This window comes from Protopterus annectens, chromosome 4.part0, assembly GCF_019279795.1.
Source record: "Protopterus annectens isolate FY-2018-M chromosome 4.part0, PAN1.0, whole genome shotgun sequence".
Lineage (NCBI taxonomy): Eukaryota > Metazoa > Chordata > Ceratodontiformes > Protopteridae > Protopterus > Protopterus annectens.
In genome coordinates, this window is record NC_056733.1 from 1,974,662,983 (window position 1) to 1,974,675,747 (window position 12,765).

General features: G+C 43.9%; 1 protein-coding gene across 1 annotated transcript in view; it reads right to left on the reverse strand.

Annotated features, from left to right (window-relative positions):
• Positions 1 to 12,765, reverse strand: part of LOC122800512 (MRN complex interacting protein) — a 302,966-nt gene that overhangs the window by 255,778 nt on the left and 34,423 nt on the right. The window contains exon 2 of the mRNA XM_044069952.1: positions 747 to 880. Coding sequence (XP_043925887.1) covers positions 747 to 806 — 60 coding nt within the window. The 5' untranslated portion in view covers positions 807 to 880. The remainder of the gene's footprint in view (positions 1 to 746; positions 881 to 12,765) is intronic.

Sequence of the window (12,765 nt, forward strand, 5' to 3'; positions counted from 1 at the left end):
ACTAGCTCAGGTCAGCAACCACTCAGAATGATACCAGCTGTATGCCAGATGAAAACTGGACTGAAGATGAGATGAAAGGGGGAAAACAGACCACTGTCTTCCACAGCCAGGCTCCAGACACAATAGAGAACCTTATGTACAGAAAATAAAAACTACCGAACCAGCACAGCTAGGCACAACACGATTCATTTTAAGAAACAAATGGAGCTAAAAGAGCATGTGAATATCATGGAAGTGCTTACTTCTTTTAGCTCCATTTGTTTCTTAAAATAAAGTGTTGTGCCTAGCTGTGCTGGTTCGGTATTTTTTTTATTTTCTATACGTATACTTCGCTTATTAGGACTGCACATTTATCCCGGTCTTGACTGCAGCAGTTGCTATAACAGAGAACCTGCAAGATAAGGAGTCTACTCCAGGAATCCTTTTCAGCCTCAACATGAACTAAAAAGGGGGGCAAATACATGTATGCATGGGCAATTCACTATGTAGCCTGCCCACCAGTATTTTCTACGGAAACTGGAAAATATGCTGATGCATGCAAAACATGGAAAAATCCACATGTTAAGACGTTAAGAATGAATCCTGAAGTGTGCAGTCATGAGGCAGGTCTTAACACAAAGCCAACAAGCTGCTCTCAAGATCATTTCCCAAACACACATCTTGCCACATCAGTTAAAGGCAAGAACACAATATTGCACTGCATAAAATAAAACTGATAATCTTTGGGAAGTCAAAGAACACATTACCTGATGAACTTGGAATGTCTTGCAAGAGAAGCACCTCAGAACATGAAACTCCTGAACCATGATCAGACACTTGCGTGCAATCTTCCTTCTAAACTCTATCTAGGTTTTATTTTTGGTGAAGAGGGCACAATGCACTGCAAAAAAAAATAAATAAATAAAATTTCAGCTCCAGTGTACTATATGCATTTGCAAATTACACCACACAAAGCCTAGAAGTGATGTTCTTACCATAACGTTGGATCAGTTTCAACAAAGTCCTTCCAATATGACAAATGGGTATTGTGCCATTCCAGACTCTATCCAGCCATTTGCTAGTGTTCTAGTTAGTGCCTTGATCTCCTCCCAAACTGTTCCATAATGCCCTGTGCACCTTCCAATTCAGATAAGAGTTTGTTGACTAGTAACCATCTATGTCACAATAACGGTAACAGAATACTTAGGAAACAATTGAAAACTTACAATTTGGTTGGGGTATGGGGGAAGAGATGTAGCATCAGGCAGACTTGGATGAAAAGGATCCAGTGTTAAAACATGATATGGAGGTTATGTACTTTCAGTCCAACGGATCCAACAATTGGGACAGAATCCCAGGATACCTGAGATCTCGGGTGGATCATAACCTCAGAAGACTGAAGTCCCAAACACAGCTCTGGTTCTAAAGAGGTTTCATTTATAACGTTTAGAAAAAAGTCAGAAGTTTAGACCAAACTGCTGCACACAGCATCAATAGACAAATTCCTGAAGAGGGCCATAGATGTTACCATGGAGTTAGGCTTCGAGCTTAGGTTCTTGTTGATAGAGTAAATAAAGGAAATGCATTCAGATACTCATCTGAACAATGTTTGCTTAGAAATATTGGAGCCTAATCTGTTGGGAGCAAATGAGAAACAATAGGATGTCCTTTTTGAATTAGCTTGCTCAAATGTAGACCTTTAGTTCCTCCAAGACTAAACTCATATGTCAGATCATAGTAGGGTCTTTAACTAGGGGATGAAGGAAGGCCCTGCACAGTTCAAGAGAGGCCAAAGTATTATTTTGGCATCTGGGATAGCAATTGGAGATTGCAGCAAACTACACTTGAATGGTGGAGTAGCTAGAACCTGCTTCAAACAAGGTAGCTAGAAAGTGTAATCCATCTGCAAGAGAGAAAGTATGGTTCAAGTCCTCAGCTAGAAGTCCAGCTAGTGAAACGTTTCCATTTGCTCTTATATATCTTCTGAATATACTGTTTCAGAGAAGCAAATATAATGTGATTGCACTCAAAGGGACTGACGTCTGGCCATTAGGGGAACCCGAGAAATTATGCAGTTAGCTTAATGCTGTAAAAATCCAAGTGAAGCTGGTCAGAGGAGTATGAAAGATCAATCCAGTTGAGACCTTGAAGCCGGGCGAGTATCTTCAGAAAAGGTCAGAGTAGAGGGAACCAATCTGTCCAGGCAAATATGAAGCAATAAAAATTACCTGCGATTTTGCATGTCAATACCTTTTGTAGGAACCTGGTTATCACAGGAAGAGAGAGGTGTACACGAGACCAGACGGGCCACTGGCTGACTGGAGCACCCCTGGGTAACTGTATCTTCATGAGAAATACAGCAAAATAGCTTCTGCATTTGGTAATGAGACATGTTTGCCTCTCCAACCAACAAGGCTAGAGGGCATAAGATCTGGTCCCTCCCAGTTTGTTGATTCACCAGACTAGAGTGTTTGTAAAAGTGATCACCCTTGAAGGTAAGAGATCCTGAAATCCCTGCAATGCTAAGAGGATCAGTCTCATCTTCAAGATGTTGATGTAGAGACTGGCCTCTGATCATTTCCAAATTCCTTGCTTAATATTGAGTGTACCAATACTGCTTGCACAGATTTTAGTACCAGATTTATTTTTATACATATAGCTACACACATACATGCACACAAACACTATAATTAGTTCATAGGTAGGTACTAGGCTATCGGCCCAAGGGCTTAAGTAAGGCTAGCCAACAAGGTTCCCTGGCTCACGCCACCCAAGAAAGTTATTTTCCTGTGCCACTGTCGAGCAGAGCCACAGAAGTGATCCCAGGGGTATATTTCATATTTGCCATCCACTCATCAAGGTTTTTCTTGAAGAGTGCTAATAAGGAACTTTGCTTGACGTATATGGGTAGTTTGTTCCAGAGTATGGGAAGTCTCTGGGACAGGAATATAACCCTCCAGCATGTCCTGTTTATTGTGGTGACAAGGTTTAGATCCGTAGTGTGTGTAGTTGGGAGGGATTGGGATTTCTTTAGGAGTAGCATGTCCAACAGCTCTGGGTTTGACATGGCTTTATATGTTAGGCAGAGATCACTTCGGAGTAGCTGGAGTTTTTTGAGACTGTCAGTGTACGGCATCTGTCTGAGGCCAGTAATCCTCTTTGTGAGGTACTTCTGTGGCCTTTCCAGCTTCTGAACATATCTTGTGAGGTACATTCCAAAAGGGGTGTTGTACTCTATAATGGGTCTAAAGAGTGTCGAGTAGCAGGGAACAATGACCTCTTTTTTCCTGGATGAGAACCCATTTGTGATGAGGTGTGCCACGTAGAAGGATTTCCTGACTACTGTGGTGATGTGATTATCAAAGGAGAGACTACTGTCCACCTGTGTCCCATTGTCTCTTATCACACATTCGGCGTTAAGTAGACTGCCACCTATATGGTTGTTCATGTGTACAGAGATTTTACCAAAGGGGATGACAATGCACTTTTTGGCATTGAGCTTGAGGCCATGGCTCTGACACTAGACATCTATTTCATTGAGGCCCTTCTGTGGGATGTCCACATCATTTGGGGACTCGACTATGGCTCCTGGTTTTCAGTCATCTGCAAACTTTGTTAGCCAAAGGCCTTCTGGGTTAGCCTGTACTTCAGAGAAGTAGATACCAAACAGATGTCATCTCAGGATTGAACCCTGTGGTACTCCACTTGTCACTGGTTTGAAGTCAGATTTGGAGTCGACAACTATTACAGTCTGGGTTCCGTCAGTGAGCCAGTTGGCAACCCATCTTGTGATGTAGGGATTTATACCTAGTTTAGTGAGTATAGCAAGAATTCCAGAATGGGGGATGGTGTCGAAAGCCTTGGTGAGGTCAAGATAGGCTGCGTGAACCACCTTACCCTAGTCTACACCTTAGGTGACTGTCTCAAAGAAGTCTATCAGGTTCAGCAGGCATTATCTGCTGTTCACAAACCCAAACTGGGTGGGGTCCAGAGTTTGGAGGTTACCAATGTCTTTTTTTATGAGTTCGATGATGATGTGTTCCATAACCTTACAGTCCAGGCTTGTCATGCTAATAGGGCGATAGTTCCTGGGATCAGTGGTGGCTCCCCCTTTGTGGAGTAGGATAACTGTTCCTGTGCGCCATTCAGTGGGCCCAAAGCCTAACGTGAGGCTTTGATATAAGTTTCCTGGTTCTTGCAGGTGGCACAATAAGGTTTCCATGGTAATCATTTTGCATTGAACTTTAATAAGTCAGTAGCAAGTCCACTCAACTATCCTAAAACTGAACTCCAAGCAGCTGGTTTCCTCTGTCTCGCACAGTCATTCCTATTGGGATCATGGACCAGCACTTCCCCACAACTTCTGTAGCCAGCCTGATTGAGCCGGGTATCTTGATACAGTGCAAGAACTGTCTTGTGCTGTCTGATGATCATCTATTACTCAGTATGCGAGATGTATATAATAACTTTGGAGGCAAAAATCTCACACACAGTAAAATCAGATGCCAAAATTATCAGCAATACTTCCCACCTCTTTAAGGCTATCACAATACATATAAATCAGTCATATGCTGAGGTTTAAATGATTTAATTTTCCTAAACCTCAAAATCCTTCAAAACACAACAAAGGCACAAAGCACACTCAGCAAGTTAAGCGTTACCTCCTCATATAAGGCAAGGAGACCCAAAGTCACAGATGCTGAACTTGTAAGGCAGGCATCAGCCAAAGCAAACATTCTTGTTATAGAGGATTTTACTGCAAGACATACAGATGTACCTCTTATTATCAGGCTGAGCATGAAAAGAGTGACTGATCTTGGCACCAGACAAGCAACTGTCGGATCACACATGCACACAAGTCCATGAACAAGAACCAGTAGGGCTTGGTCAAAGTTCATGCCGGCATCAATGACTTGCCTCCCTGGACTATACAAAGAGACGTGATGGAGCTTTCAGACAGTGTCCAAGACTGGTATTAGCCTAGCACTGATTACTTTCTGCAAGTATGATACCTAAATATGAGCAAAAAATAATTAGCTTAGGCATTTGTCAGCATAGGAGAGCACAACTGACAGACAATGCTGCCTCACCAGGGATGGCCAGCATCTGTTCCATCTTGGGTTTCTATTACTGGCAAAGACATTGTCCACACCCACAGTGCCTTTTTTTTTTTTTTTTAGGCAATGCCAACCCAATAAACCTACCAACATTAGGCAATGCCAACCCAATAAACCTACCAACATAATGTAAACAAGCAAAGAAAAACATGAAGGTACTTCTGAGCAATGCTAGGAGCATAAACAAAAAACTCCACTCCCTACAAACTCTTCTTACAAAGGAGGATGTTAACATCTGTGTAGCTACTGAGACATGGTTTGAAATGGCAGAGAGCACTCTAGCTGTGGAATGCTACGATGCCTTCTACAAATTTAACCCATCTACTGTGCAGAAGGGGAAGAAATGTGGAGGCATGTCAATCTACATCCAGAAGAGACTTGCATCAAAGCTGGGAAAGCAGCATGATGCACTCACCTCTTTATGTCCAAATAACCATCAGAAAGGTCCTGTACCATATATTAGCAAGCTACAGAACTCCTTCTATGACACAAGAAAGCCACAACACCTAGCTACAGAACTACAATCATTCAGTATTAAACCCAATACCATGGTAAGGTTAGTTTTTCCAAAACATAGTTCAGGTCCCAGGCTGGCATGGGTGGCCTTCTGGGAGGTCTGATATTAAAACCCCTCTGAGGAATTGTTTAATCGAAGGATGTGAGAACAGGGGCTGCTCTGTATTGAAATGAGCTGAAATGGCCGAGGCATGGATTTTAACAGAAGAGAAGGAGAGGCCACTATTGAGTAACCCTGCTAGATGATCCAGAAAAAGAGGAATGGAAGGCTGTGAGGAACTGCCTCCTCTGGACTGGCTCCAGGAGCAGAATCTTTTCCATTTCCCTGCATAGGATTTTTTGGTGCTGGGCCTTCTGGCCTCTGTGATGATGTCTAGGACCGGTTTGCTTAACAGGGGCCTCTTGTTTGCTTTTAAATCATTAGCTATGCTGACAGTTTGAGAGTCTGCAAGTCTGGGTGCAGCATCCCCGCCCACACCTGAGTCAAGAGGTCTGAGATCAGGGGAAGCTGCCTGGAAGCAATGAGTATGGCCTTTGTTCTCTCCTCCCTTATCTTGATCAGTACCTTGGGAATAAGAGTCAGAGGAGGGAATGCGTACACAAAGAGGGAGTTCTAGGGGAAGGTCACGGCATCCACCATCCACACTAAGTGGTGATACTCCCTGGTACAGAGTTTCTTTAGCTGATGGTTGAAGTGCGAAGCAGAGAATCCACCTCCAGAGTTCCCCATTCCTGACTGACTTGCAAAAAGATTTTTCTGTGGAGCTGCCATTCATGGGGGTCCAGTAAGTTTCTGCTTAAGTGGTCTGGCAGGGTGTTGTTGATCCCTGGTAGGTATTGGGCTACTTGGTTTAATCCCATGGAGGAGGCTGTCAGCCAGAGGTTCATGGCTAGCCTGCACAGAGGATAAGATCCCTCCCTGTTTGTTGATAATACCACATCACTGTGGTGTTGTTTGTTTTGATAAGGAGTACCCCTGGCCCGAGATGGGGTTTGAAGGATGTCAGAGCCTTTTGTACTCCCATCATTTCCTTCTGGTTGATGTGCAAGGGAAGGTGCTGAGCATCCCAAAGGCCTTGGGTGCACCTGCCTGCTAGGTGAGCACCCCAAGCAATGTCCGAGGCATCGGTGGTGATGGTCTGCCCAGTAGGGTGAAAGATGAAGGGAAGACCCTTGTTCTTGCCACAGGCAACTGCCCACCAGAGAAACTCGGCCCTTATAATCAGAGGGAGAGAGGACTCTAGAGGCTGAGAGTGCCGACACCAAAGGTTCTTTAGATATCACTGAAGTTTTCTCATGTGAAGCCTGGCCAGAAGAACTAGAAGGATGCAAGATGCCATGTACCCAAAGGCTTGCAGGAACTTCCTCACCATGAGGTGACTCCTGGAAGCCAGCTGGGTAAAGTAGAGAGGCAGGAAGCTCTGCTTTTCCGGGGACAGGAAGGCCATTTGGGATGCTGTGTCCAGCAGTGCTCCCAAAAAAAGATCCTCCTGAAGGGTGTTTGCTTTGATTTCTTCTCATTGATGGTCAACCCTAAGGAAGTTAGGAGAGTTTTGACAAAGAGGTGGACTTGAAGCAGCTTTTCTTTGCACTCTGCCTGAATGGAGAAGTCGTCCAGACAAGGGTAAATCTGTATATTTCTCTGTCTGCAAAATGCTATGGCCGAGGCTAAGCATTTGGTGAATACCCTGGGAGCAGTAGATAAGCCAAAGGGTAGCGCAAAGAACTGAAAGTGCTGTAAGCCTACTCTGAAGCACAGGAATTTCCTGCAGGCTTCCCTTACAGGGATGTGGAGGTAGGCATCTTTTAGATCTAGGGACACTAACCAGGCATTTTTTGTCAGCATAGGCAGCAGCTGCTGAAGTTAGCATTTTAAATTTGGGGACCACCAAGGAGGTGTTCAGAATGGATAGATCCAGGATGGGGTGCCAAGTGCCCTCTTTTCTGGGAACAACAAATTGTCTGGAATAAAAGCCTTTGCCTGTTTGATCTGCGGGAACAGGTTCTACTGCCCCCTGGGATATGACAGTTTGGACTTGTTTCAATGCCTCTCCCCACTGATTTGGAGGCAAGTCTGTGTACCCTCTTGGAATCGGGAGTTTGTTAAAAGAGAATTTGCATCCCTGAAAAATGATTTTTTTAAGACCCATTGGTCCTTTGTTACAGCAAGTCAATTTTCTTTGCAGAGGGAGAGCCTTCCTCCTAGCTTTTGGTGAATGAAAGGAGGGCAGAGGGGAGAGAGGGAGTCATTGAGAGTGTTTGCCATAGAAGGATGGCTTAGAACTCCCCATCTTTGGGGCAGAAGTTGTTCACTGTTTGGTTCTCTGCTGTCCCTGGGACAGGGGCCTGGGTGGTCTGTCCCTGCGGGGTTTACCTTGCCCCTGCCTGCTAGGTGCAGGAAAGGACTAGTGCTTAGAGGGAAATTCCTGCTGAACCTAGGAGGTTGAACGTGAAAGAAATCTTTTACTGCTTGCATAGATTTTGCTTTGTCTTCCATCTTTTTAAGCACACCTTCTGCTTTTACTCCACACAAGCGGTCCTTATCCAAGGGTGCATCAATTAATTTAGACTTGACATGATCAGGGAGAGGTTGTTCCTTCAACCATGCACATCTCCTAATGACAGATCCTGACACTGCTGCCCTGCTTGAGGCTTCTAGGGTTTCATATCCACAGTGCAATGAGTGTTTGGCCACTTGACAAATAGAGTGCAGTAAATCTGCTAATGCTTTTGAATTGGCACAGTCAGGAAAGTTAGAAATCTTTTGCTTTAATAGTTCTAAAGTGTGTTGTTGATACTTTAACATATGGAACTGACAGTTGAGTCCTCTGATAGCTAAGGTTGCAGAGGTGTATACTTTTTTACCCCATCTGTCCAGAGCTCTGGAATCCTTGTCAGAAGGAATAGGATTCTTTGCAGAACTAGCCTCATCTCCTTTAGGTCCCTGTGTAATGACATCTGGGTCTGCAGCAGGACTTCGTACAGGTATTTGTGAGAATCTGTTACTCTAATACCTGTCAGGTTTACTGTGAGCAGGAGGGAGGGCGTCAGGGGCTAAGCTAGATTCATGGAAAACATCATCCACCACTTCTAAGATAGGGGAATGGCCAGGGCTCCGTGTTGGGGCAGGTCTATAAACTTTTCTTAGACTGAGGGAAGTCCTGAGATTCCCAGTGGAAATGTTCCCTGAGGATGTGAAGGGTTTCCCCAAAGGAAAGGTCTTCTGGTGAGGAGGCAGAAGGAATGGATTCCTCTGCATCTGAATCCTTATAAGCAGTCAGAGGTTGTTGCTCTTCTTCAAAATCTGAATATCAGATTCCTCAGAATCCTGCTGTCATTATTTCAGAAGGGTATCTTTTCCTTTTAGAAGTTGTGGCCTGACTACCCCTGATAAGGGAGATAAGATCCTCCACCATCTTAAGTATCTGGGCTTGGGGTGGTACAGCAAGAGTAAGATGGTGGCTAGAGGTAGATTTTCTAGGAGTGGCCTGGCTTCTAGGCCGAAGAGTATCCATTGATCTGAGGGAAACAGTAGTCAGATGAGAAGACATTTTTGTCTAGAACTGGTAGTGCGAAAGGCCTCCTCGGAAGCCGGTGCCTGCGTCATGGCTCCGGACCCAACCAAGGCAGAGACAACCAAAGGCTCGAAAGACGAAGATTTCTGCAGCATACCGGACTCCAAAAGGGTCTCAGTAGAGGCCTGTATAGATATCTTATCAGGCATCAGGGGCTGCGAAAGCGCCTCACTGAATTCTGGAGAACTGATGACCTGCTTAGCAGTAGCATCGTCGGAAGGCTTAGCCTGATGTGGTCTCTATCTTTCTCTCTACGTTTTTTCGGAATGTCTACAGATTGTTGGCTGACGGACGTCATTTCAGAATGCGAAGATGGAATGCGAAAAAAAACTGTCTACAATAAGAGCTCTACAACAAATGTTCTCTTGTTAAAGAGGGTACAGAACCAGCAACGGGGGACGTCGTGGTCTGGGCCTAAACAAGTGACGCAGTATGAATGGAAGTTTCGGTGTGGGTTCTGCTTTCCATATGCAATTCAACTGTTAACTTTTTCAGATATCGTTCTGTGCAAGAAAAACGGATCCCCAACGGGGTACTTAGCTTTAGACGCTTTCAGCTGTAATTCGAACTCAAGTAGTGACCAGCACACTTGCTAACTGCTTCTGCTACAGGCTCCACGGCAAGAAAGACTGATGTAATGGCGTCAGCTGCCTTGCTTTATAGCACTGATGACCTGACGTCAGTCACAAGCAACAGCAGCTGACACAGAAAAACACTGACTCTGTTATTCAGGCCAGCCGAGAGCTACCACAGCAGGGATAACCCACAGGTGAGGACTGCAACAGTGAAACACGAATAACATCAATTAAGTGTAACTACCAAGGAACATCTTTGATCTTATCCTTGCTAATACAGGAGCATCTTGCTCCATTCCTTGTACATTTTCATCACTTTTTAGGTCCAACCCTAAAGCAGTCTCATAGGTAGGTACTAGGCTATCGGCCCTGGGGCCTATACAAGCCTAGCCAAAATGTTTCCTGGCTTTCGCCACCCAAGAAAATTCTTGCCTCAGTAGAAATAAAATTTCTGGTTTGAGCCAATACCGGTGGAAGTCCTGTTGGCAGCCTGGAAGGAGAAACGCCCAGTCATTGGAACAAACTTCTCCAATGAAGAAAGAGTACTCACACACAGGATCCAGAAAGTCAAGGTAGTGATATGTACTATGGGCTCAAACACAGAGGACTCTGACAAGTTCCAAAGCAAAGCATGTTGCCCAAGCACCCGGTTCCAACACCAAGAGAGATGGGGTGGAGCAAATCTGATGCTAAAAGTATCAATATCAGAACTAAGAGGGGTGGTAGTGCCAAAGTGACAGGATCTGGGTGAAAAAGTGGGCTCCAAAATACCATTGATGCAGAAACTAGCACCAGGGAAGGAGCCTAAGATCAAGTGGGGCCAACCTGATTTGTCCTGGTATTAGAGGAGATGATGCAGAGTTCCAGCTGTCTTTAAGAAAGTCCTAATAATGTTTCCTAATCAAATTTGGAAGTATTTCTAATTGAGCACATAGACTTCAGAAAAAAGCCTGAGGAAGCCAGGAAGAAAGAAAAACTATTTTTTTTTCTATAATGAATTGATGAATGTCTAACAACAGATTTAGAAGGAGACTCCTCTCTAATAAATAAGAGATGTGTTGTCCTATTTTAGTCTGGTTCAACTAATGGGACTGATTCAACTCTATCTGCCCTTTGCACATTTAAAACCTTCAGATCCAGGGCTCCAACTTCTCCATACCCATAATTCACCTTCCATCCTCAAAATACCTCAGATCAAGTTTGCCTAACATAATATATTTATGTAGTATTGAGAACTCCACTTAAAGTATGTTCCACACAACAAAAGCGGGGAAAGGGAGAGCCCCATGTGAAAACTACAGGGAACCAACCTGGTTGAGGTTTGCATTATCAGGACTCCTGTACAGTACTACCTGTTTTTCAAGGTACAGAAGGTGGCAATTTGGAAGGTGGGAGGAATGTTGAAATAGATAATAGGACAACACAGATCTATCATTATGGTGAAAACATAACTTTCATATCTAATGTTGCCCATTTCAGTCTAATTCAACAAATGGAACGGATTCCATAGCTACACAATTGCCCAGATAGCATTAAGGAAGGATATTCCTGAGAGCAGCAGAACTGAAGGGAGTACGAGACCAAGATTACACATTCAGCTTAGCAAGACACGAAAGTACATATGGCAGACCAAGTAGCTGCACAAATCTCATCTACTGGGAATGATGTTGGAAAAACTGTGGAAGTTGCCACTGCCCTTGTCAAATGAGCTGTCATTTCTTTAGTTTAGGATAATTCTAACTTGTCAAGCAAATGTAATACCAGTTTAAGAGCCATCTTGAGAGAGTGAGACACCACATCCCAGTTTTACCTTGGATAATGCAAACAACTGGTCCGACTTCCTGAAGTATTTCATTCTGTGCAGGTAGAACCTAAGCTGTCTTGTACATCATCAAGTGCAATGTGTATTCTCAGTTATTTGAAAATTTTGGAAATGAAATATAAATACATTGATTTATGCTGGATTCAGATATCACCTTTAGAACATCAGAGGGATTTGGTTTTAGAAATACACTTACGAAAAACAGATATGATTTTCATGACAGAGGCTGTAACTCTGAAATTCTCTTTGTAGCAGTAACTGCTAAGAAAAACATGTTTTTTCCATGTTAAGAACTAAGTCTACAGAAGCTGCTGGCTCAAAGGTAGGTCATGTGAGGGTCTGAAGCATCACTGTAATATGTCATGGAGGCAAAACTAGTAATGCTCATCTAAGAAAGGCTTTACATACCTTTAAAGAGGCTATGGGAGTCTCATTTTAGCCTCTGTGATAATTAGGCATGGCTGCAGTTGAACCAATTGTGAAAAACTAGAACCATTCTGGAACGATTCTGACGAACTCTAAAATGGAAGGAATGGGTGCAGAAAATGAGCCCAAACTCTTTCCTGTGGCTCAAAAAGAAAATCTGCCTGGTACTAGACTTTTGTGAAGCTGTAAAGGTATGAACTACATTTTCCAAAAACCCGACATCCCTGGCCATCATTAGAATTGAAGTAACCAAGCAGTTGATTTCACGGTCTCTGGGTCCAGGACAAAATGCTCTGATGGATGGGAGGGGAGATTTGGAATGTAAGCTAGAATTCAGGGTGGACACAGGAGGAGAAACCAAAGGTATAGAAAACACACTTGTCAAGGCCGTTATGGGGTAATGGGGATCCTTTCTGCCTTGCATCTTCTGGCTTTCTGAATGAATATCATTATCAAGGGAAGTGTGGGTGGCATAGAGAAGACCCGTGACCACTTGTAGACCAGAGCATCCCATGGTGACTGACCCTGAGGAAGTATTAAGGCAAAATAACTGCTGCACTTGTTCAGGTGGGATGCACACAGATCACAGCAAGGTTAGCCCCAGCAACAGAAGATGCCATTCACCCCTCTCTGATTGAGGGGACACTCATGAAGCAAAAGAATGGGCCTGCTTAACCTGTTGAGTAGTACACTGTAAGCCTGCAGAATATGGGTTGCTAAGAGAAAGCTATAGGAAGACAACACCCATTGCCACA